This window comes from Sinocyclocheilus grahami, unplaced genomic scaffold (genome assembly GCF_001515645.1).
Source record: "Sinocyclocheilus grahami isolate Dianchi unplaced genomic scaffold, SAMN03320097.WGS_v1.1 scaffold316.1, whole genome shotgun sequence".
Lineage (NCBI taxonomy): Eukaryota > Metazoa > Chordata > Actinopteri > Cypriniformes > Cyprinidae > Sinocyclocheilus > Sinocyclocheilus grahami.
The window spans coordinates 978,407-1,004,313 of NW_015505495.1; the positions used below are offsets into that span (position 1 = coordinate 978,407).

Consider the following 25,907-nt stretch of genomic DNA (forward strand, 5'->3'; position numbering starts at 1 on the left):
AGTCAATGGCTACCGTCAACTGTTTGGTTACCAACATTCTTCAGAATATCATCTTTTGTGTTCAACAGTAGAAAGAAACTCATACAGGTTTGGAACGACATGAGGATGAGTAAATTATGACAATTTTCTTTTTTTGGGTGAACTATCCCTTTAAGTCTGTATGAAATTACAATTCTCATTTTCTCATTTTTGTGGTTCCCTCGACAAAAACCCAATAGTAATTTTCCAGTGGCTTGTGGATTATTTCAGAAAATAAACTCTCGAGTTTATCATTTTTTTTACTTGTTTCGTTCATGATAATCTTCACAAATGAATAACTTTTATGAATTTTGAAGCAGAAGTAAAATATAAAAACAAGCTTTTTATTATAAACGAGCTGTGAAATCTAGTGAGTAGATGAGTTTATCTTAGGGCTGTCAAAATGACTGAAAAACTAAATTACAATTTTGTACTTAAATATTGTCAAAATTCGAATTGTATTAGAATTTAAAATGCATAATTTCAGTTAGGGTGAAGAAAAGCTTTTGGCTTCTCTCCTGAGGCCACAAGAAGGCGCATCGAGCAAAATATTACTAATGCACGTTTATTCAAAGCATAAGATAACATGACTATCGGTGAAAAGGGTGCATAATGTTTAAAATAATGTTTATAAACCAATTATAATTAAGTTGCTTAAACGACTATAAACAAAACAGCATCATGTATGTATGCATAGTTTAATACAAAGAGTACTTTTTTCATTTAAAAACACAAGATACAGTGGGATGGGAAAAAACTCTGCCATAAAGTCTCGAGATATGTTTTTTCAAAGTTGAACTTGCATTAATTTTACATGGCTTTCTAAACGCGTACGCGGCTCTTCTGTGCGAGACGCGAGTGCAACGCTGATAGATGTCCCTCTAGAAAATGAGTGAAATATGCGTTCTGTTTAAAGAGCTTTTTTTTTGGACGTAAACAAGATCTCTTTTTCCACAACTATTTTTAATGAACAACGCAGCAGCACTGCATCTAGTGGGTTTAACTGGATAGGCTGACAAAAATATTATAATGCAGTGACACCTGCATCGTCATCTCGTGCGCCACTGATAAGGCAAGGCTGTCTGATGCACACCTAAAAATGTGGATTTTTATTTTAAATTCGACGAATATTCGAATTAATTTTTTTTGACAGCCCTAGTTTATCTGTTTGGTGTGATGGTGACATTTAATGTCCCTGACAACCACTGTAGTGCCATTTAGCCACTTGTTAACAATCGCAGACAGTTTTCTTTTTTGTTTAGTTTGCATTTTATTTGTTTATTTAGTTTTATTTAATTAAATTTTTTTCTTTTTATACTTTAAATTTTTCTTTTTTAGTTTTTTTTTTTTAGTTGTGATTTTAGTTTTATATTTATTTTAGTTTTATTTGGTTTGCATTTTTTTCTTTTCATTTTATGTTTGTTTAATTCAGTTTTTATTTTTGGTCTTTTTTTAAATTAATTAATTTACTTTTTAAATCTTTATTTATTAAAATGTTAGTGTTTTTTAAATTTGTTTATTGATATGTGGAGTATTTTATATTGTAGAATAAAATGTGAAATATCTTGAGCTTGTTTTCAGATGTTATTTCAGGCATTTAACCAAACACCCATTCAAAAAACCCATTGACTTCAATATGATGAAGTTGGACGTGCTAAAATGCTAACTCGTTTCCAGGTTTTGTCCTACAAAAACACACCATTCCTGCAGCACTCTATTGTCGTATTATAATGTCATTCTCTGTGTTCCAGGCGCGCCGCTACACTTTTGACGGCTCGTCAGGGGATGATGTCGGCTCGAGGAGACTTCCTGAACTACGCTCTGTCTCTAATGCGTTCTCATAACGACGAGCATTCAGACGTTCTGCCTGTGCTGGACGTGTGTTCGCTCAAACACGTGGCGTACGTCTTCCAGGCCCTCATCTACTGGATTAAAGCCATGAATCTGCAGACGACACTCGACACCACTCAGATTGACAGGAAGCGGTAAACGACCCATATTAGCACTTCAAAACATGACTTTAGTAGTGTTTAGTGTGGATGATGATATCTTATAGAGATCTTTTTGTTAATGTTTGACAGTGACAGATATTTAGTATTTATAAATATTTTAAATGGTCTTTTAATTTTACATTTATTTAATTTTGGGCTTTTGTCATTTTTATTTGTTTTCAAAAAATATTTGCTGTTTCTTATTTCATTTTTAGAAGTTTTAGTACTTAAACTTGCTGCTTTTCAGTTAGTTGCCAAGGCAACTTTTTTTATTCATTCAAGTTTTTCATTAAAATAGTTGAAATAAAATTAAATATAAATATTCAATGAATGAAAGGCTTTAGTTAAGGCTTTTTTTCTCTCCTTTCTTTGAACTGGTTTAAAATGGTGAACTATTGTTTGCGATGGTCAACTTGAACTAGTGAAATTTACTTCTGAAAAGCTAACAATTTTCTTATACTTTTTTACAAATATTTTAGCATTGCTGCTTCCTGAAAGTTTGCACAACTTTTCAACTAAAACGGTGATTTATGAATGCCCATTTCTTCTTGTTGATTAAGTTTGTTGCCGGCAAAGTCATCAATATATAAGATATTGCAGGGTTATTATAGGTTATAAAACATTAAAAAACCATTTTCCTTACTTTAAAAAAAAAAGTAAATAATAAAAAGAAAATTTAGTTTAATTTAAACTAATTCTAAAAAAAAACTAAAAATGACAAGCACACAACAAATTTACTAAAATTTTTACTTAAACTAAAATTGAAAACCATACTTTTTTTCATACACTTTTTGCCCAGATCTGTTTGATTGTTTGCTGTGAGATTTCTAAATACTTTTCTTATCCTGTTTCAGGAATCGTGAGCTGCTGGAGCTCGGCCTGGACAATGAGGACTCTGAGCACGAGAACGACGAGGACACCAATCAGAGTGAGTTCAGCACGAATGCTTTAAGTGTTGTTTCCATTAATGCTATGCACAAACCTCACGAGCCAAAGTGGACCTCGCAGATTCAAATAGCAGCATGGCTCTGGTGTTTGCGGAGCTGCTTTCCTGCTGTCCAATCAAACTGCTTTGTTACTCTGGACTCCACAGGCTCCACCCTGCAGGACAAGGACGAGGAGTCGGTCCCTGCTGAGACCGGACAGCACCATCCGTTTTTCCGCCGCTCGGACTCCATGACCTTCCTGGGATGTATCCCTCCCAACCCTTTCGAAGTGCCCCTCGCTGAGGCCATTCCTCTGGCTGACCAGCCGCATCTCCTGCAGGTCAGAGATGCCCTTTACCTGCGCTGTCATGGCCTCCGTTAGAGGTGGTCTGTGATGTCGTTCCAGATGGCTGAGTCTTTAACACTGCGGTTCTTCCTCTTCATCTCACAGCCCAATGCCAGAAAGGAGGACTTGTTTGGAAGACCAAGTCAGGGTCTGTATTCATCTTCGTACATGGCCAGTAAAGGCCTCACAGATCTGACTGTGGACATGAATTGCTTGCAGGTAAACATGGTTCACATACATGGCTCACCGTTTTTTTTGTTTTTTTTTTTGTTTTGTTTTTACAATAATGAAAATTGGTGCATTTTTCACTTAAAGAAAAAAGTGATTTTAAGTACATTTTAAAATGTCCAATGCTAAATTGCATTGTGCCATCTCAAGATAGATAGATGTATATATATATATATATATGTATATATATATATATATGTATATATATATGTATATGTGTGTGTGGTTTTGTTCATTTTTTTATCTTTATTTTTTTATTCTTTTAATTACATTTATTTTTTCCCTCTTTTTTTATTTTGTTTTAGTTTTATGTAATTTTAGTTTTATTTTCGTTTTGTTTTGTTTGTATTTTATTTTTATTTAGTTTTATGTGTAGTTTTATTTTAAATAAAAGTATTTACATTGTTGTTTTAATTTTTTTTATTTTAAATAAGTCTATGTAAACATTACATAAAACACACATAATATAAAAACCTTTTGTGGCAAAACTGATGTTAGTTTCTCAGTGCAGTCAGAAATGCTTCTTTGGGCAGTTCTCAACAACAGTGAGCAGTAAAACTATTTTTACAATATTTTATTACGGATAATTCTCATCCCAGATTCTACCCACAAAGATGTCGTATTCGGCGAACATGAAGAACGTGATGAGTATGGAGTCTCGGCAGAGGGGTGGCGAGGAGCAGCCGGCTGCGGAGGATATGGATGCATCCAAACCAGGCCCTTCGCCTCACGATCTGGCGGCCCAGTTAAAGAGCAGCCTGCTCGCAGAGATAGGTTTGACAGAGAGTGACGGCCCGCCGCTTCCCACATTTATGTAAGTCAGCACATTCATGGATTCAGTAAGGGACTCAGTGAGTGACTCCGTTAGTGACGTTTCTCGTTCGTTTCCTCCAGTCCACACTGCAGCTTTATGGGGATGGTGATCTCTCACGACATGCTGCTGGGCCGCTGGCGGCTTTCTCTGGAGCTGTTCGGCCGAGTCTTCATGGAGGACGTGGGAGCAGAACCGGGATCTGTGAGTACAGCTCATTTCTGCGCTTTGTTTTGAGAGTAAGCATTTTATTTTCAGTGATAAACCTCTACTCTGAACGTTGCAGATCCTGACTGAACTGGGAGGTTTCGAGGTGAAGGAGTCCAAGTTCCGGCGTGAGATGGAGAAGCTGAGGAACCTGCAGTCACGTGATCTGGCCCTGGAGGTGGACCGCGACCGAGAGCAGCTCATCCAGCAGACCATGCGCCAGATCAACGCTCACTTCGGCCGCCGCTGCACCACTACACCTATGGCGGTGCACCGCGTGAAAGTGACTTTCAAGGATGAACCTGGAGAGGGCAGCGGAGTGGCCCGGAGCTTTTACACGGCTATCGCACAGGCCTTCCTCTCCAATGACAAGCTGCCCAATCTGGACTGTGTACAGAGTGTTAGCAAGGGAATGCAGGCTAGCAGTATGTATCCTATGGATCCTTTTTTTAAGCCCTTATTGCCATATGTGACCACAAAACCAGTCTTAAGGGTCAGTTTTTTGAAATTGCGATTTATTCACCATCTGAATAAATAAGTTCCATTGATGTATGGTTTGTTAGGATAGGACAATATTTGGCCGAGATACAACTATTTGAAAATCTGGAATCTGAGAATGTATTGAGAAAATCGCATTTAATGTTGACCAAATGAAGTTCTTAGAAATGCATATTACTAATCATAAATTACGTTTTGATATATTTACGGTAGGAAATTTACTAATTATCTTCATGGAACATGATCTTTATTTAATATCCTAATGATTTTTGGCATAAAAGAAAAATCAATCATTTTGACCCATATAATATATTATTGGCTATTGCTACAAATATACCCCAGCGACTTAAAGCAGTCCTATTATGCTCTTTTACAAAGTCTTGATTTTGTTTTGGGGATGTACTAGCACAGGCTCTCATACAAGGTTGTTCGAAAAACATTATTTTCACATATTTTACATTATTACAACACCTCTCTCCTCAGTCTGGCATGAACGGCTCGAATAGTTCCTGTAACAAATGAAGGCCCGCCTTCTGAAATACGAAATGTGCTGTGATTGGTTAGCTGGGCCAGTGTGTGTTGTGATTGGCAGCCCTCGCCGCCTGGTCGGGAAATGTCATGCCCCTTACCATAGCCGCCTGCGAGCTTCAGTGTAAATATTGAGTCAAAATCAAATAAATTTGAGCACGATTTAACCCCGGCTGATTGTAACCACTATAAGTTCGTCTGCTTTGGGAAAGCTAGCGTGTCTCCGACATAGTGATGATAACACTCGTTGCCTTCTCTAGTGCAGCTCAACCAGGTCTCGTCCCATTCGTCCATCTTTGTGACATCACAAATTCCGGAAAATATGCGTTGTAGTCCAAACGAGTCGTTCATTGTAGTTTTTGAAAAGTGATTTATGTTAAATAAAATATCTCCTTTTGAAGTGGACTTTGAGCTTTGTAACTTTGCAGATCTTTTTAATGCTCAAACAGCAACATTACAGACTAACTAAAGTTGAAAAAGTGAAAAATCATAATAGGACACCTTTAAGGTTTTGTGCTCCAGGGTCACATTTTTATTGGAGGTATTTTTTAAAGCATAATTTGATGTTTTTCATTTTCAGTACCTTTTTTTAAAATTTCCTAAATTGTTTTAAAAAATATATATTTTCCAGGATCATTTTTGTCTGAAAGTGATGTTCATGTTGTCTGTGTTTGCAGATCTTATGCAGCGGCTGAGGAACCGAGACCGTGAGCGTGAGAGGAGGAGCGGAGGACTGAGAGCTGCATCCAGACGAGACCGTGATAGGTGACTTTTTTTGAATATATACCATTGTTTACAATTATTTAAAACTAAAGATCATCTTTCATGATATATTCATGTATTTTCTGGCAAAATACATTTCAGCAATATTTGTTGGAAGTTTTTAAAAAAGACCATGATTTAAAATTATTTATTATGATTTTATATATATATATAATGCCATTATTTAAAATGAGTGATTGTATTTATATGTAATAATGAATGAAGCCTTACTTTTGTCATACCACACATTTTTTTGTAGGGACTCGAGGAGACAGCTGTCGATCGACACACGGCCGTTCAGACCTGCATCAGAAGGGAACCCCAGCGATGAACCGGAGCCGCTGCCAGCTCACAGACAAGCTCTAGGAGAGAGACTGTACCCACGAGTGCACGCCATGCAGCCGGTACAGACCAGCGCAGCCATCAGTATTCATGAACACATGGCTTGATTTGAAGTTGATTTAGTGTGTGACGTCTGCTTTTCTCTACAGGCTTTTGCCAGTAAAATCACAGGGATGCTGCTGGAGCTCTCTCCCGCTCAGCTGCTGCTGCTCCTGGCCAGTGAGGACTCGCTCAGAGCCCGTGTGGAGGAGGCCATGGAGCTCCTCATAACTCACGGAAGGTGAATCATCTCGCCACACCTGTCAAGAACATGTGCCGGTCATATTTCACCCAAAAATCACATAGAAAAATAATTCCTTCTGTTTTTTACAGCATCTATAAAAAAATAAATAAATAAAAAAAAAATATATATATATTTATAATTAAATATTAATTACATATGTAGTTTAAAGTTTTATGTAATTTAAAGTTTTATGTAATTATAGTAGTTAATGTAAATATTTACCATTTTAATATTTTATAATTATTACATAGTATAATTAAAATCACATAATTAAATGTTAAATTTTTACATTATTAAATACTATAATATTATGAAATATATACTATAATATCATAAAGAAATTACATAAATTATTAACCTAATTATTTACTGTGATTTATAGTATTTAATATATATTTAATAATTAAATATTAATTACATTTTTATGTAATTGTAGTATGGTAAATATTTACATTAATTACTACAATTTAAAATTGTAATATTTTATCATTATTAAATGGTATAATTAAAATCACATAATTATTAAATGCTATGAAATGCATTACATTTTTAAATGATTAAATACTATAATATTATTGAATATATACTATAATATCATACAAATAAATTATGAATAATTATTTACTGTGATTTATAGTATTTGATATTTAATAATTCATTATTAATTACATATGTAATTATAGTAGTTAATCATGTAAATATTTACCATTGTAATATTTTATAATTAAATGTAATTAAAAATCACAATTAAATGCTATTAAATGTTAAAAATTAATTAAGTACTATATTATTAAATATATACTATAATATCATAAAAATAAATTATGAACCTAATTATTTACTATGATTTATAGTATTTAATATGCATTTAATATTAAATGTAACAATTATTAAACCGTATAATTAAAATAATTATTAAATGTATATTTTAAATAATTTTATACATTTAATTAATTACATTTTTTAATAATAATAATAAAATGGTCAATGTAGTTTTTATTATAGCATGTATTTATTCATTGTTTAGCATTTGATTTGATGGTGACCTGGATATTTTTGTGAAATGCGCACAGGCTCTTTTGCTGATAGTGGAGTATTTTATGAGCTTCTCTCTCTTGCACAGGGAAAATGGCGCTGACAGTATACTGGACCTCGGCCTCCTTGACACTCCTGAGAAAGCACAGGTATGTGGCATCTAAAACCCCAAAGACTCTTCTCTGCTCCTTTGCATCAGGTTAGGTTCAGCTTATGATTCTGCGCTGTTGATCTCTATGGTCTGATGTTACATGTGTGTGATCTAATGGTAATTTTCATGTTCAACCAGCAGGAGAACCGAAAGAGGCACGGTTCGACCCGCAGTGTGGTTGACATGGAGCTGGACGATCCTGATGACGGGGACGATAACGCTCCTCTGTTTTACCAACCCGGCAAGAGGGGCTTCTACTCGCCCCGTCCAGGCAAGAACACAGAGGCCAGGCTCAACTGCTTCCGAAACATCGGCAGGTACGAGAGACGACGCGTTCATCTGAGTGAGACTGAACCACCGGATGAACTTCTAACTAATGACCCTGATCTTCTGCCTGCAGGATACTTGGCTTATGTCTGTTACAGAATGAACTTTGCCCCATCACCCTCAATAGACACGTCATCAAGGTGTTGCTCGGCAGGAAGGTGAATATCTCAATGTTAATACCTTTTGTAATAGTGACAGGATTATCCTCCAAACACTGAGGTTGGGCCCTATAAAATTTATTTTATTTTTTTCCCCAAATTCTATTTTAATTTTTCTGGATTCTGTTTTAATGGTTGAATTAAATTTTAGGAAGAGCATGTCTAATTAATTGAACTCGTGAAACTTTGAATTTGAAGTTGTTAAATTGTGTAAGTTTCATGATTTCAATTAGTTACACATGCTTTTTGATTACTGAAATTTAATTAAACCATTAAAATGGAAAATGGAATTTGGAAAAAATAAGTCAAATTAAGGGGGGAAAAAATGATTTCACAGGGCTCCAATAAGGTCATTTTTGTTATGCAATTTAACAATGGTTTATTAAAAGTTGAACAAAAATGACCTTTTATGGCCCTATGAAGTCTTTATTTATTTTAAGGTTTTTCCCCCCCGAATTTTTTATTAAACCATTAAAATGGAAAATGCAGAATTTGGAAAAAATAAAACAAAACTTAGGGGGGGAAAAAAAAATTCACAGGGCCCAGAAATAGTAATTTTTGTTATTCAATTTAACATCAATTTATTAAAAGTAAAAATAAAAGACCTTTTTAGGGCCCTGTGAAATCGGTTTTAAAACTCTGTTCCCTGTTTTAATTTTTCTGGATGCCGTTTTAATAAAATTAATTGTAGAAAGGCATGTCTGATTAATTGAAATCATGAAACTTACAACAGTTTAAGTTTTAAGTTTCATGATTTCAATTAGACATTCTTTTTGATTACTAATATTTAATTAAACCATTAAAATGGAAAGCACAGAAGGTGGGAAAAAACCATTTGGGAAAAATAAAACATTTCACAGGGCCCTATAAAGGTTATTTTTTAAAATGCAAATTAACATCAGTTTATTCAAAGTTTAACAAAAATGACCTTTTTAGTGCCCTATGAAATTAGTTTTATTTTTTCCAAATTCTGTTCTTCTATTTTAATTTTTGTATTCTGTTTTAATGGTATAATTAAATTAATAATCAAAAAAACATGTCTAATCAGTTGTTCATAAAACTTTGAAATGTTTTATGGTTGTTTTCTGGTTTAATAGGTTTGTATTCAATTATAAATTCAGAACAATCAAAAATGGTTGTAATTAAATGACATTTTAATTAATTTAAAATTAAAACGTAATCAAAAATAAAAATTTAAGTTACTTTTTTTTTCCTTTTAAAATTCCTTAATTTTTTTTTTTACTGTAAATGTAATCTTCATGACTGGATTCTGTGTTTTCCGTATCACATAAATTGTAGGGAAGTAATGCTGAGGCTTGTGTTCTCTTGTGCTGCAGGTCAACTGGCACGACTTCGCGTTCTTCGACCCGGTGATGTACGAGAGCTTGCGACAGCTGATTCGTCACTCTCAAACCGAGGAGGCGGAGGCTGTGTTTGCGGCGATGGACCTCGCCTTCGCTATCGACCTCTGCAAGGAGGAAGGCTCTGGACAGGTAACGGCTGCGTTCTCCCTTTGCGTTGGCATTAGAGCTCCGTCTGTGCGCATGACTGAAGCTTTCCTGCTGCATCTGCAGGTGGAGCTCCTGGCTGGTGGGGTCAACATGCCCGTGACGCCTGACCTCTGCAAGGAGGAAGGCTCTGGACAGGTAACGGCTGCGTTCTCCCTTTGCGTTGGCATTAGAGCTCCGTCTGTGCACATGACTGAAGGTTTCCTGCTGCATCTGCAGGTGGAGCTCCTGGCTGGCGGGGTCAACATGCCCGTGACGCCTCTGAACGTGTACGAGTACGTGAGGAGATACGCGGAGCACCGGATGCTGGTGGTGGCAGAACAGCCTCTGCATGTGAGTGCACTTCACTTATACTTCTTAACGTCTCGGAGAGCTAGACTTTGACTATCTGGACTGTTATAGCTTATTCTGGACCTTATTTTACAGCATGCACATTTACATTTGTGACCCTGGAGCACAAAACCAGTCATAAGGGTAAATTTTTTCGAAATGAAGATTTATACATCATCTGAAAGCTGAATAAATAAGCTTTCCATTGATGTGTGGTTTGTTAGGATGGGACAATATTCGGCCGAGATGCAACTATTTGAAAATCTGGAATCTGAGGGTGCAAAAAAAATCTAAATATTGAGAAAATTGCCTTTAAAGTTGTCCAAATCAAGTTCTTAGCAATGCATATTACTAATCAAAAATTAAGTTTTGATATATTTATGGTAGGAAATGTACAAAATATCTTCATGGAACATGATCTTTACTTTAAATCCGAATGATTTTTGACACAATAAAAATCGATAATTTTGACCCATACAATGTATTGTTGGCTATTGCTACAAATATACCCCAGCGACTTAAGACTGCTTTTGTGCTCCAGGGTCACATTTATGCATCTGGCAGATGCTTTTATCCAACGCGACTTCCATTGCATTCAAGCTGAAGATTTTTTCAATGCATGCATTCCCTGAGAATCAAACGCATGCCAAAAATAGAGTAAAATGCAGAAATGTAAGTGAAGATGTTGTTTTGCAGGCCATGCGGAAGGGTCTTCTGGATGTGCTTCCAAAGAACGCTCTGGAGGACTTGACGGCTGAGGACTTCAGACTGCTGGTCAACGGCTGTGGAGAAGTTAATGTCCAGATGCTCATCAGTTTCACCTCTTTCAATGATGAGTCAGGTACATTATTGGATCTCAAGATGCCCTTTTTCATAAGATCTTATATTCAAATCATTCTGAACTCGTCACAGTTTAGAATCTTTATTCCATTTGTGACAATTAAGACATTGTTTAATTTTTTCAAAATTCCAGTTAGTCACAACTCAAAGCTTATGTTTATTATTTCTTGTAAGACTTCAAATGTTTCCATCCATCTATTTTTATGCAAATTTTGGGCCAAGATGAGCATAAAATCTTACAGGTTTTCTGCAGGTCTTAAAAATTCTTAATTTGCCCTTCCACAAATTCTTAAATCAGAGCTGAAAGTCTTAAATTCATTAAGCCATGACACTGAGCGTTCACTGCTGCCTTTGTGGAAAGTCATTTTTTCTTGTATAGAGGGAGTAGGGAATTTCAAAAATAAACTTGGATGCAAACTAGTGTTGTCCTGCTTCTTGAGTACTTCAGTAACACTTTACAAAAGGCTCATTTGTTGACATTAGTTAATGCATTAACAATGAACATATTTTTACAGCATTAACCTTTGTGAATGTTAGTTCAGAGTGCATTAATGTTTGCAGATGCAATTTTTTTTATCATGTTGTAGTAAATTCTGTACAAGTATTGTTCAGGTTAACTAATATAGTTACAATGTTTAATTTGTTCTATATACATTTGTGTAACAGTGTATTGAATGTCATAAGAGGCTTCTAATTTTAATACTATTTTTTTATTTTAAAATTTAAATTTTTCAAAGAATATTTTGAAAATAGTTTTCTACTTTGCCTTTTCAAACATGGCCAAAAATATACTTATAAACTAAATTATATATATATTTTTAAAATGTTACATTTTGCATGGAAAAACAGCCTCATTTATAAATTTTATATTGATACATCTTATACATTTTTAGTGTGAAGAATGAAATACTAGTAGAAAAGGATTCATTATTTGACGACCACCAAGCATTCAGATATTTTTATGCAAAACTGGATTAACTCGGCCATACACAGCTACTTTGCAAAGATAATAATCGAATGCTATTTGTGAAATTAAACCTGCAACATGCTCAATATAGTTTACTGCTGTTTGAAAGATTTGTTGCACATTAAAATACTGCTTTGAAAGCTAGTGGTCTATACCGCCCCAGTCCTGATGTGATGGAGTGAAACAGATGATGGTTTATGATGGGGATGTTTTGTCATCTGTGCAAAGAAACCGTCACTTCTTTTCATTAAATCTGGTGTCATTTGTCACTAGTGGCAGAAAACATCTGCAGAAACAGCTGGTGGCTTCATTCAATCAATTCCAATGAAGCCACCAGCTGACTTCAGCCTAAAATTACCTTTAAAATATCTAGTAACAAATTCCTTTCCAATTGAAATACAGTAAAAGTTATACCTTGCAACAAGGTCTTGGTAACATTAACGCATAAACCTTTGTTAATGTTGCAAATACAACTAGTAATTTTAGTTTAGTGCATTTATGACACATCCAACTTTTGATTTTTAGTAAATGTTTAAATAGATTCGGCTGAATCAATACAGTAGAAATGGTTTATTTTAATGTTCTGAACTTTCCCCCCTGCCCTAAACATAAATATTACTATCACTGAGCGTTCACTGCTGCCTTTGTGGAAAGTCATTTTTTCTTGTATAGAGGGAGTAGGGAATTTCAAAAATAAACTTGGATGCAAACTAGTGTTGTCCTGCTTCTTGAGTACTTCAGTAACACTTTACAAAACATTAGTTAATGCATTAACAATGAACATATTTTTACAGCATTAACCTTTGTGAATGTTAGTTCAGAGTGCATTAATGTTTGCAGATGCAATTTTTTTTATCATGTAGTAAATTCTGTACAAGTATTGTTCAGGTTAACTAATATAGTTACAATGTTTAATTTGTTCTATATACATTTGTGTAACAGTGTATTGAATGTCATAAGAGGCTTCTAATTTTAATACTATTTTTTTATTTTAATTTTTCAAAGAATATTTTAAAAATAGTTTTCTACTTTGCCTTTTCAAACATGGCCAAAAATATACTTATAAACTAAATTATATATATATTTTTTAAATGTTAAATTTTGCATGGAAAAACGGCCTCATTTATACATTTTATATTCATACATCTTATACATTTATAGTGTGAAGAATGAAATACTAGTAGAAACGGATTCATTATTTGACGACCACCAAGCATTCAGATATTTTTATGCAAAACTGGATTAACTCGGCCATACACAGCTACTTTGCAAAGATAATAATCGAATGCTATTTGTGAAATTAAACCTGCAACATGCTCAATATAGTTTACTGCTGTTTGAAAGATTTATTGCACATTAAAATACTGCTTTGAAAGCTAGTGGTCTATACCGCCCCAGTCCTGATGTGATGGAGTGAAACAGATGATGGTTTATGATGGGGATGTTTTGTCATCTGTGCAAAGAAACCGTCACTTCTTTTCATTAAATCTGGTGTCATTTGTCACTAGTGGCAGAGAACATCTGCAGAAACAGCTGGTGGCTTCATTCAATCAATTCCAATGAAGCCACCAGCTGACTTCAGCCTAAAATTACCTTTAAAATATCTAATAACAAATTCCTTTCCAATTGAAATACAGTAAAAGTTATACCTTGCAACAAGGTCTTGGTAACATTAACGCATAAACCTTTGTTAATGTTGCAAATACAACTAGTAATTTTAGTTTAGTGCATTTATGACATCCAACTTTTGATTTTTAGTAAATGTTTAAATAGATTCGGATGAATCAATACAGTAGAAATAGTTTATTTTAATGTTCTGAACCAAAAAGGTCATTTAAATATTACATAAGCTGATGCACATAAGCCTTTGAGCTGCTGAAGTGGATTTTCTTCCTGTAGTGTAAGTCAATGAAATGTATCCTGTGTACTGTACGGTTTAAAGCAGATTGTAAATCTGTTCATTCATAAATCCATAGGACCTCGACTTCACGCTGTGGAAATGCAATACGTTTAAATCATGTTTATTTTGCGATGACAAAAATACTACGTCTTTAATATAAACAGATGCAAGACTTAATACAAATTGAGTTTCTAATACAGTATAACTTTTGAAGAAAAACTTAACACTGCGACTTTTCCGAGCAAACAAATCTTTAAATCAACTGTTTTCTCCCATTATTCAGTTTCTGCATGCATCTTTCTACACAAACAGCTGGGTTTCTGCTCGTCTGTGACTATAAAAATAAAGCCATCTTCATACTGGCATCAAAGCACGTTTCTTACAAAAGAATGAACTGCCTCTGACAACTTTCAAGCATCATTTCAGTAAGAACGAGAGCAAGTGGTCATGATTAAACACAGATTCGATGAAAAGCTGCACAGGCTTTAAGAGCCTCCAGACTTGCGTCCGGCCCAGGATCTGGAGCGCGAGCGGGAGCGGGGTCCGGCCGACGCATGCAGCTCTTCCGCGGGCGGACTGGCCGAGCTGGACCGGGAGCCAGACCGCCGGCTCTTGGCCTTGTATTTGGAGTCACGGGACGGAGAGCGCGAGGCTGATCGGTGGCGTCTGCGGTCGTGCTCACGTGACCTGTGTCTGTGCAGAAAACACCTGATTTACATTTAGTCGTTTAGCAGATGCTTTTATCCAAAGCGACTTACAAATGAAGACAATAGAAGCAATCAAAACTAACAAAAGAGCAATAATATGTACGTGCAAATGACAAGTCTCGATTAGACTAACACAGTACACACACACACAGACTCTGGAGCACAAAACCAGTCATAAGGGTCATTTTTCTCATCTGAATAAATAAGCTTTCCATTGATGTATGGTTTGTTAGGATATGATGATATTTGGCTGAGATACAACTATTTGAAAATCTGGAATCTGAGCGTGCAAAAAAATCTAAATATTGAGAAAATCATCTTTAAAGTTGTCCAAATTAAGTTCTTAGCAATGCATATTACTAATCAAAAATTACGTTTTGATATATTTACGGTAGGAAGTTTACAAAATATCTCCATGGAACATGATCTTAATATCCTAATGATTTTTGGCATAAAAGAAAAATCTATAATTGTGACCCATACAATGTATTGTTGGCTGTTGCTACAAATATACCCCAGCGACTTAACACTGCTTTTGTGCTGCAGGCTCATATATATATATATATAATCAGTGTTGGGGGTAATGCATTACAAGTAACGTGAGTTATGTAATCAGATTACTTTTTCAAGTAACTAGTAAAGTATTTTTTGCTATTGCTACAAATATCCCCCAGCGACTTAACACTGCTTTTGTGCTGCAGGCTCATATATATATATATATATATATATATATAATCAGTGTTGGGGGTAATGCATTACACGTAACGTGAGTTATGTAATCAGATTACTTTTTCAAGTAACAAGTAACGCATTACTTTTTCATTTACAAGAGTTACTTTTTCAAATAAGTCCAATAAATTTTCCCAATTTATTGACTGACAGCTCTCCTGTCCCCATGTTGAGAGAAATCAGATGTTACTGTAGTTCTAAAATAAATATGAATATGCATTAATTCATCTCTCTCGCCTCAGTATTCCTCAAAATAACTAAAAACAGTGAAATGCAACTCAGAATATGACGCAAACCTGCAATAATTAAATGTTAAACAACACAAATATCCTTTATGTATTTAATCCCATTCTATTAACCAATGTCTTTGCTGCTTCAATGATCCAATACAACCGTACTAAGCCAAAATTACTCTAGACGAACATTTGTGCTTCTTTTTTTATTGCTGAAGTGTGTTGAACATTCTTTTTCTGCGTTCTACTTTAGACCGTGAATTTAGATTTCCTTCAGTCTGAGGCTTATTCATTTAGCTTTTGGTGTGAAAAGGCTTTTATATTTGCCAAAAATGCAAACTTTTTATATTAAACCAAACAAGCAAGCCCTGTCCAGATTTAAAAAGTAACGCAAAATAACGTAATGCATTACTTTTCATAAAAAAAATAACTAAGTACCGTAATTAGTTACTTTTTTAGGGAGTAACGCAATATTGTAATGCATTACTTTTAAGAGTAACTTTCCCCAACACTGTATATTACACACACCACACACCACACACACACACACACACACACACACACACACCACACACCACACACCACACACACACACATACACAGAAAAACAAGTAGATAGAATAGAAAAAATAGAAACGCTAGTGTGGTTTTTTTTTTTAAATAAAAAATAATATTTACGGATTTACTGTCCGTTTCCACCGAGGAAAATCATCCATTCATGCATTATTGTTTTAGCACCATGAATCGTAATCTTTGGGTGCAATAAACCTTTAAAAAGAGACACTGGCAGCCTCTTGTTGGGGATGCACGGAGCTTCACCTGTGCTTCTCACGACTTCTGCTCCTCCGCTGTCTGTCGCGCGCCCGAGAGCTGTTCAAACACATCAACGTCAAACAAACACTGCTTTAAACTGAATGCTGGGTCAAATGTGTCAGCACACTTTTTATCCTGATGAGTTTAAGCAATGTGTATACAAAAAAATTAATTTAAATGATTTTAGCAAATGGCTGCAATATAACAAAGAGTGAAAAATTTAAGGGGGTCTGAATACTTTCCGTACCCACTGTATATATATATATTCTGTGGTCAAAGCTGTATTTCCAGCATCATTCCTCCAGTCTTCAGTGTCACATGATCTTCAGAAATCAGTATAATATGCTGATTATTATCAGTGCTGGAAACTGTTGTGCTGCGGAATATTGTTTTGGAAGCTGTGATACTCATTTCATGATTCTTTAATGAAAGTTATAAAGAACAGCATTTATTTAAAATAGAAATCTTTTCTAACAATGTAAGTCTTTATCATCACTTTTGATCAATTTAACACATCCTTGCTGAATAAAAGCATTAATTTCTTTAAAAAAATTAAAATGACTGACCCCAAACTTTTGAACGGTCGTGGTACAAAAGATTTCTATTTTGAATAAATGTTATTCTTTTTAACTTTTTATTCATCAAAGAATCTTGAAAAAAGTATCACGGGTTCCAAAAAAATATGAAGCAGCAAAACTGTAATAAAGTAGCATATTATACTGATTTCTGAAGATCATGTGACACTGAAGACTGGAGTAATGATGCTGAAAATACAGCTGCGCATCACAGAAATACATTACAGTTTAAAGTATATTAAAATAGAAACCATTATTTTAAATTGCAATAATATTTCACAATATTACAGTTTTTTTCTGTATTTCTGATCAAATAAATGCAGGCTTGGTGAGCAGAAGAGACTTCTTTAAAAAACATTACAAATCTTACTGATCCCAAACTTTTGAACAGCAGTGTAAATATATACACACATTATATTTATATATATTTTTTATTGTAATTATTATATATACACTAAATTAGTTTGTGCAGTCTAATAAAAAATGAAGTTTAAAATAAAAAGTTAAGCTTCATTTATAATTTTTTGTGGAAAAAAATAATTGTAAAAAAATCTTTAAACGTTTTTTTTTTTTTTTTTTTTTAATGGAAAAAATTTTTCACAATATCTTAAAAAATTTTTAAAATTTTTTTTTTTTTTTTTTTTTTTTTTTTTTTAATGGAAAAAATATTCTGAAAAGCCTTTTTAACTGGAACCGCGGTGGTTTATGGATATGTTAAAGAACATGCAAATGTGCAGTAAAATAAGAACTGATAGTGATTGTCTTTATTATAATAATTATTATTATATATATTATAATAAATTCGTTTGTCCAATAACAAAATAAAATAAGTAAAAAAAAAAAGTTTAATAGTGTTGTTGTTTGAAAAAAGTATCTAATCAACTTTTTCTGTCTGTATGTTAGTCCTCACTGTCTGGGGCTTGCTGATCTGCGCGCGCGGCGTTCGTATGAAGGACTGCGAGATCTGCTTCTGCTGTAGCTGCGTCTGCGCCGGCCGTCCCGCTCAGAGTCATCGTACCGCGAGTCGCTGCGAGGAGAGCGCTTCTCTTTGGATTTCATCTGACCCGGAGCTGCACGTGACAACACAAACAACAAAACAAATGCATGCAATTAAATAATAATTCATTCGGTTTTTTTATATGATATTTAAAAACAATTTATTAAATATGAAAATAATATATTTAAAAAATATATTAATTGAAATATTTAAACGGGAGAATTCACTTTTTGCAGATCAAAAACTTTCTATGAATTTTGGGCATGTAGAGAGCAAGCATCATACTCTTCCGGTCTCCTTGAGCGAACTGGATCTCGATCTGCCGTCCACAGATCCACTTCCTGTCCAGGTTATGCAGCGCGTCCTCCGCGTCACGAACGTCCTCGAACATGCCCATGCGGTTAAGGCTTTGCATTTTTACACACAGATGAACATGCATATGACAGAAACTGAACTCACCATCTTAATATTCAGCAAAAGCATGACGGATTATAAAGCAAAACAAGACAAATAATCATCTGAATTAACCGTGATGAACGGCTACAGGGGAAGGTGTTTGATGAAATTACTCTCAAAATGTCCCAAGTGTATTTAAGAGTGTTTCTTCAACTCCAGGCACTTTCGTGTGAAGAAAAAAAAAACTAACTATTTCTATGGTGTTATTTTCAATCCAATGATGCAAAAAAAAAAAAAAAAGTGAAAATATTATTTAATTGTGTGTAGTAATTTATTCATAACTATTTGTTTTGTGTGTTTAATAGACATACAGAAAATAAAAGCTTAAAAAGCTAATTATTATTAATAATTTATAATATATTAATAAACACTAGAAGCACAAAAATGTATATAATAAAATTAATGCTAATATAAATAAAGCTAAAAAAGAATGATAAAGCATATATTATAATACATACATTTTTTAAAATGTAAATATTTTTTAATTATTAATATTTCAAAAAATAATAATACAAAAGCACAACTAAATTACTAAAAAATATACAAATAAAAGCTTAATAAATTATTAAATAATTTATAAAATATTAATAAACACTAGAAACACTAAAATTAATAAAATAAAATAAAAATGAACACTGAAATAAAACTAAAATAGATTTTAAAAAAATAATAAAAATGACAAAAGCACAACACAATTACTAAAAATGACAAAATATTAATAAACACTAGAAACACTAAAATTAATAAAATAAAATAAAAATGAACACTGAAATAAAACTAAAATAGATTTTAAAAAAATAATAAAAATGACAAAAGCACAACACAATTACTAAAAATGGCAAAATATTAATAAACACTAAAATTACTAACTAGAAATTTATAAAAACAAACTGAAAAACGAAATGAAACAAATATTTTAATTTAAAAAAATCTATTTATTATTATTATTTAGAAAAAAATAATAAAAATGACAAGCACAGCTAAATTACAAAAAAAAAAAAAAACTGAAAATGTAAAAAAAAACTTAATAAACAAATGATTAAATATGAATAACTAGAAGCACTAAAATTACTAACTGGACAAACTGAAAACTATAATTGAAATGAAAAAGAACCTAATTACACCAAGTTGCAAATGAAGTAGAGAGAAAGTGCTGATTGAGTTCAGAAAGCTCCTGTAGTTCAAGAAAAACCCATAAAGCTGAAGAGGACAGGAGCTCAGAAATCATGTGCTCTGTAATGGTAGGATACAGCATTAAACCGGGTTACCTTTAACATGCTTGACCTCTGACCTTCAGCTTGACCTTTATTGTCTTTAACGGCCTCCGAGAAGGACTTGGGGATGTCTGTGCCCAATAACCTTTAGTCTTTTCCTCTTTCTTTGGTCAGAACGAGGCCTTGACTCCAATTTTGGTCCCCTTTGAATCTTCAAGCTTTAACTCTCTCTTTATTGTCTTTGTCTTGAATCTACTCTACATCGGCCCTTCTAAATACTCTTTGTAGGGAAGGTCTCCAGAACTGTGTGTCTTTACATTTTCTGAGACAACAACAGAGGAAATATAAGGTTAGGAGACAAACGGCCAATCAAGCTTTAAAGAGACTTTACACCCAACAATCACAATCAATGGAAGTGAATGGAGACTGGAGCCGCACAGCTCTGAAAAATGACTAAAACACCATAAAAAAAACGAGTTTGTGACTTTTATGCCATATTCCACGTCTTCTGAAGGAAATGCATTGGAATATAGTGAACTAGTCACATGGAGGAACTAGGGGTGTGCGATAATATCGTAATTGTTGTTTTAACGATGTGCGATTTGACATTATCGAGTATTTTGCAAAAATCATTCAAAACATCTCTACAGAGCGCACGCATACATTACGTGAAGTCTAGACTAGTGCGCGTGCGCATTTAGTGTGTGTTCTTTCACTGCATGATTCAGGCTATTAAAATGCATTTAGAATGATCACAAATTCAAGACATGGCAGAACTTTTAGATATTTATACCACTTCATATAGTTATTCGATTTCACACGAAGAGTGCCGTTTTTCTCCAAAAATTACAATGATTACAAATGTGATATTGAATTCAATAAACAATAAGTTAATTAAGAGACTTACGTTTTAGACACCATATTGCTTGTTTTTGCTTTATTTCGCCAACAAAAATCATCCCGAATACAGCCACAGCTCTGTTTTGTGTCTCTGAGCAACATGACGGTGTTTCGTTCTTGAATGAATCACTCGTTTAAATGATTCGCTTCAATCACAATGACTCGCTTATTAACAGTGCTTTGCTGCCACCTGCTGGCGGCTTTAATTTCACAATTCGGCTTTTTTCATGTTTTAAATCATTTCAAATATCAGTATTCAACGTTTTATGTTTAATATATCAAAACATTATTTATGCATTTGTAATTGCAGGTTAAATGCATTCATGTCTTGCATTAAACAGTGTGTAAACACATCTAAATGCCACTTCAGATGCAGCTTCTGTGTTGATTTAATTTGCTCGGTAACAGCCCGAATGTCTTATTATTCTAATTCCCTGATTAAATGTAAGAATTTGACTCAAAAGATAAATGGACACTTTTAGAAAAAATGGCTTTATAAAAGGTAAAAATGCCCATAAAATGTAAAAATCAGTTTAAACTTATTGAAAAGATTAATTTCTATCAGTATGAACTGACCAGCACACAGAATATGAAGAATATTAAAAACATTAGGAGTCAGCTGTCTGCGGCAGTCCTTAAGGTACCAGCACAATAACACACTCAGCAAAATATCGTCTAATTATCGTTATCGATAAAATCCCAGAAAATATCGAGATATAATTTGTCAATATCGCACACCCCTAGGAGGAACTCTAATGGCGTTCAGCAGCTCCAGTCCCCATTCACTTCCATTATCTGGAAAAGAGCAGCTTGGACATTCGGCTCAGTATCTCTTTTTGGCTTCCACAAAAGGATCTGTCAGAATTTTTGGAGGAACAATCCCTCTAAAAGTTCACAATACGTTCTCTCTTTTCAACATTTTTGCCTACAAAGGATATTGTACGTATGCAAATCCTCTTGGTCGCCGTGAATTGAAGTCAACAGGAACGTAGACATCTACTATAGGTCCGTAACGACCAAACTCACGACGCAAATCCTCAGGCCTAAAGTACCATGAAATCACAGGACATTCATTGGCTGTCTGAGAACCTTCCCAGAGTGCTTGGAGGAAAATAACGTGACAAGCTGGCATTGAAGCGGCACTGAAGCGCTCATATTTGCTTCTGCCGAAGCCACAAGGCAGTGTGGAGAAAAAAAATGAAAATCATGCTAAATTCATAAAGAACTAAATTACCCATAGACCCAATCAATCCAACTGATTTAGGCAACGTTTATAATTCTCATTTAGTTTGAAGTTGAAGCATTAAAATGACTAACTGGAAATAAACAGAAAATAAAAAAATAAAAATAAATGAATGAAACCGAAATATTAATATTTTAAAATAATAAAAATCCACAAAATTACAAAAAAAAAAAAACGGAAAGTGAAAACATAAAAATAAAGCCTTAATAAACAAATTATTTAATATATATATATATATATATATATTTAAAAAAACACTAAAAGCAATATAATTACTAACTGGAAAAACCAAAATTGAATTTAATTAAAACCAAAATTGAAATTAAAATAAATTAAAAAACAAAAACATAAAATAAATGACACATAAATATTAATATTTAAAAAATAATCATGACAAAAGCACAATAAACACACTAAACATAACTGAAAATATAAAAACAAAAGCCCAAATTTTTAAAAAAGAATTTAAAAATAAATTCTAAAATATCAATAAACACCAGAAGCATTAAAATTATTAACTGGAAATAAATAAAAACTAAATTTTAAATTTAAAAAATAAAGTCCATAAATAAATTAAATAAAAAAATCTTTAAAAAAAAATTCAATTTACATTTGCAAAATTAAAGAATTAAACAGTAATATTTTTAATATACATATTTAAAAAAATAAATTACAAAAGCACTTAAAAAAACGATATATATATATATATATATATATGAAAAATTAATAGTAAAACAATATATAAAATATAATAGTATATAAATAACACTGGAGAAAACTCTATGCAGAAAAGGAACAGGAAAAAAATCCAAATCAGTTTGCTTTCATCGAAACGTAATTGTTCGTATATTAGCTATGCTGTGTAAAGAGCTAGATATTATTATGGAGATATTTTGGGAAACATATACAGGCATAACGTTTGACCAGACAGCATAAAAACACAAACACTTTCCCATGCATTAAGATCTTCAATAGCTTCGACAAGAATCGATTAGCTGAAGCACTTCATACTAACACTGGGTTAAATATTCGGACTTTGAAATCTGAGTCTGGAATGTCCCTCATTATGTATGCAGAGCTCCTCATTAATATGCATGAGTCCAAGAAGAAGAAATCCAATCCCGCAGCAAATATTAGACTAAAAACATTCAACATATGAGACAAACAGATCAATTATGCACTTATTTTTGACCATTTAATCCAGCTGAACTCTACAGTGACAGTAACGGAGTAGTTTTACTTCGTTACTGTACTTAAGTACATTTTTCAAGTATCTGTACTTTACTGGAGTCGTTTTATTTTGAGTAACTTTAATTCACTACATTCCAAAGCATAAGATCGTACTTTTTACTTCACTACATTTCATAAAACATATCGTTACTCCTTATAATATATCACATGAACTGATTCTTTTCAATGAACTCGTTAAATCTGTTTGCAAATCACACCAAACGATTCATTGATGAATTAGAATGATCCTATTGCAGCTGTTCTCGAGTCGACGACTCTCTGATTCAAATGAACCGTTTAGAGCGAGTCTCCAGTGAACTGAACTCACAAGTAACAACCGCGCGCGCGTCTGATGCTGCTAAAATAAGTTACTAATGTCGAATTTTAGGATTAATAATCATAACTGAAAATCATATTTAGGTCAAAGCTGTCAGTTGCGTGTGAGCTAAATCTGCTGTAAAGGGTGATCTGTTTAAATGCTTGAATGCAGACACATCAACATCAGAGTCTCTATGTTTTAGGTCAAAAAACATTCAAATAACACAGATTAAATCAAATAACTCATGCACGTTGCTGTAACGTTAGTAGTTTTACTAAAATGCTATGCATTTAGCCCTATGTGACGTCTGTTTTTATATTGTTTGTCAGCACACATAGCCTAAGTTACTATGCATCTGGATCAACTAGCCGAGTAGACAAATATAAATGTTTCTTCATAACCATGCTGAAAATAAGTCAATGTTAGCTGATGCTAACTGTCTAGCTAACGAGCTTGCTGGTGCTAAATTGTAATTTTTTTAATAAAGTCCAAATATTTGTATTCAACCACCTGGATAGATTACATCTGGGGGAAAAGAAAGGATGTGATGTTCAGAACATGATTAATTACAGTGATCTGGGGCCATTTGAAGGTTTAAGATTACATCTGGGGGGAAAGAAAGGATGTGATGTTCAGAACATGATTAATTACAGTGATCTGGGGCCATTTGAAGGTTTAAGAAGAAAAAAATCATTATGAAAATCGAATTATATTTTCCTTATTATATTCATTATTTCCTTATTGGTTATTTTTAGTAAAAAAAAATATATGCTAATGTAAAATTAAATGATAAAAGTAGCCTATATAAAACTGAAAAATAAACAATCATCCATCAGTACTTTTTACATAAGTACATAAAAAAATCAAGTACTTTCACTCGAGTAAAATTGAAAATTGAGTAATATGTTATAATACGGATCTCACGTACTTGATTTGTGTACTTCGTCCAACACTGCTAGCGATGAGTAGTTAGCATGCTTCGCTAGTATGCACAAGAGAAAATCCCGCTCACTCGTGTTCTAGTTTATGAATTTAGCTTCAGGTGAGAGTCGAACATTAAGCACATTAGTACACACTGACCTGCTGTCATCGGAGATGTTTCTGATGAACAGAGACGTGTTTGGAGGTCGCATGTATCTCGCCATGATACAAATAAAAGCAAAGCGGCAGCCTTCAGCTCCACGCGCATGTGCGCCGTGACGTCACCGAGACAGACTCAGAGTTGAGGCCGAAGATGAGATGAACTTTTGATTTTATGCCGTTCTCCTGTATGTTTGCAAAATTGTTTTCTTTTTCTTTTATATAGGCCTATATTTATTGCAGAATTAAAAAAATTACATATATTTTATTTTATTAAAAAAAAAAAAAAAAAATGTGTGCCCCACCCAAATCGCCCTGTTTTTTGTTTCAATTAATTTTTTTTATTAAAAAAAAAAAAAAAAATGTGTGCCCCACACAAATCGACCTGTTTATTGTAATGTTGTTTAAGATGGTCTTTAAAATGTAAAAATATACATATTTACTGAAATAAGCCTTTATACTAATGAATACAGGAGTTCAATAATATCCAAAATCATTATTGAGTTTGAAAAATAATTATCTGTTAAACATTTTAGTCACTCGTGTTCTAGTTTATGAATTTAGCTTCAGGTGAGAGTCGAACATTAAGCACATTAGTACACACTGACCTGCTGTCATCGGAGATGTTTCTGATGAACAGAGACGTGTTTGGAGGTCGCATGTATCTCGCCATGATACAAATAAAAGCAAAGCGGCAGCCTTCAGCTCCACGCGCATGTGCGCCGTGACGTCACCGAGACAGACTCAGAGTTGAGGCCGAAGATGAGATGAACTTTTGATTTTATGCCGTTCTCCTGTATGTTTGCAAAATTGTTTTCTTTTTCTTTTATATAGGCCTATATTTATTGCAGAATTAAAAAAATTACATATATTTTATTTTATTAAAAAAAAAAAAAAAAAAAAAAGTGTGCCCCACACAAATCGACCTGTTTATTGTAATGTTGTTTAAGATGGTCTTTAAAATGTAAAAATATACATATTTACTGAAATAAGCCTTTATACTAATGAATACAGGAGTTCAATAATATCCAAAATCATTATTGAGTTTGAAAAATAATTATCTGTTAAACATTTTAGTGTTTTTCTTAAAGGGGTCATATAATGCTACATGCACTTGTACAAGCTGTTTAAACTGAAATGTGTGTAGGCAGTGTGTGTACACAACCACCCGATAATGATACAAATCCACCCCGTGTTTTTTTGTTAATCTACTAACGTCTGTGGTCATGAAGTCTTTTGAAAAACTGGTGCTGGC

At 33.6% G+C, this 25,907-nt stretch overlaps 2 protein-coding genes across 3 annotated transcripts in view; one reads left to right on the top strand and one right to left on the bottom strand.

Annotated features, from left to right (window-relative positions):
• The window catches only part of ubr5 (ubiquitin protein ligase E3 component n-recognin 5), a 65,626-nt gene extending 51,794 nt beyond the window's left edge, over window positions 1–13,832 (top strand). Inside the window, exons 37-49 of the mRNA XM_016294343.1 lie at window positions 4,109–4,323; window positions 4,404–4,524; window positions 4,607–4,952; window positions 6,231–6,318; window positions 6,575–6,719; window positions 6,807–6,937; window positions 8,064–8,124; window positions 8,265–8,443; window positions 8,527–8,611; window positions 9,949–10,104; window positions 10,339–10,452; window positions 11,146–11,425; window positions 13,765–13,832. Of these exons, the coding sequence (XP_016149829.1) occupies window positions 4,109–4,323; window positions 4,404–4,524; window positions 4,607–4,952; window positions 6,231–6,318; window positions 6,575–6,719; window positions 6,807–6,937; window positions 8,064–8,124; window positions 8,265–8,443; window positions 8,527–8,611; window positions 9,949–10,104; window positions 10,339–10,452; window positions 11,146–11,425; window positions 13,765–13,832 (1,989 nt within the window). The remainder of the gene's footprint in view (window positions 1–4,108; window positions 4,324–4,403; window positions 4,525–4,606; window positions 4,953–6,230; window positions 6,319–6,574; window positions 6,720–6,806; window positions 6,938–8,063; window positions 8,125–8,264; window positions 8,444–8,526; window positions 8,612–9,948; window positions 10,105–10,338; window positions 10,453–11,145; window positions 11,426–13,764) is intronic.
• Window positions 13,833–14,119: 287 nt separating this feature from the next.
• srsf10a (serine and arginine rich splicing factor 10a) lies at window positions 14,120–25,375 on the bottom strand. 2 transcript variants are annotated; one of them, XM_016294370.1, is made up of 6 exons: window positions 25,261–25,375; window positions 21,719–21,823; window positions 18,496–18,599; window positions 18,124–18,283; window positions 16,645–16,695; window positions 14,120–14,849 (listed from the first exon to the last, which is right to left on the bottom strand). In XM_016294370.1, exons 1-6 carry the CDS (start codon window positions 25,323–25,325, stop codon window positions 14,642–14,644), a joined length of 693 nt encoding a protein of 230 aa, XP_016149856.1. In that variant the 5' UTR covers window positions 25,326–25,375; the 3' UTR covers window positions 14,120–14,641. The 2 variants fall into 2 exon arrangements, with proteins under 2 accessions (XP_016149856.1, XP_016149855.1); XM_016294369.1 differs by lacking the exon at window positions 25,261–25,375 and adding an exon at window positions 24,653–24,768.
• Window positions 25,376–25,907: the final 532 nt, after the last annotated feature.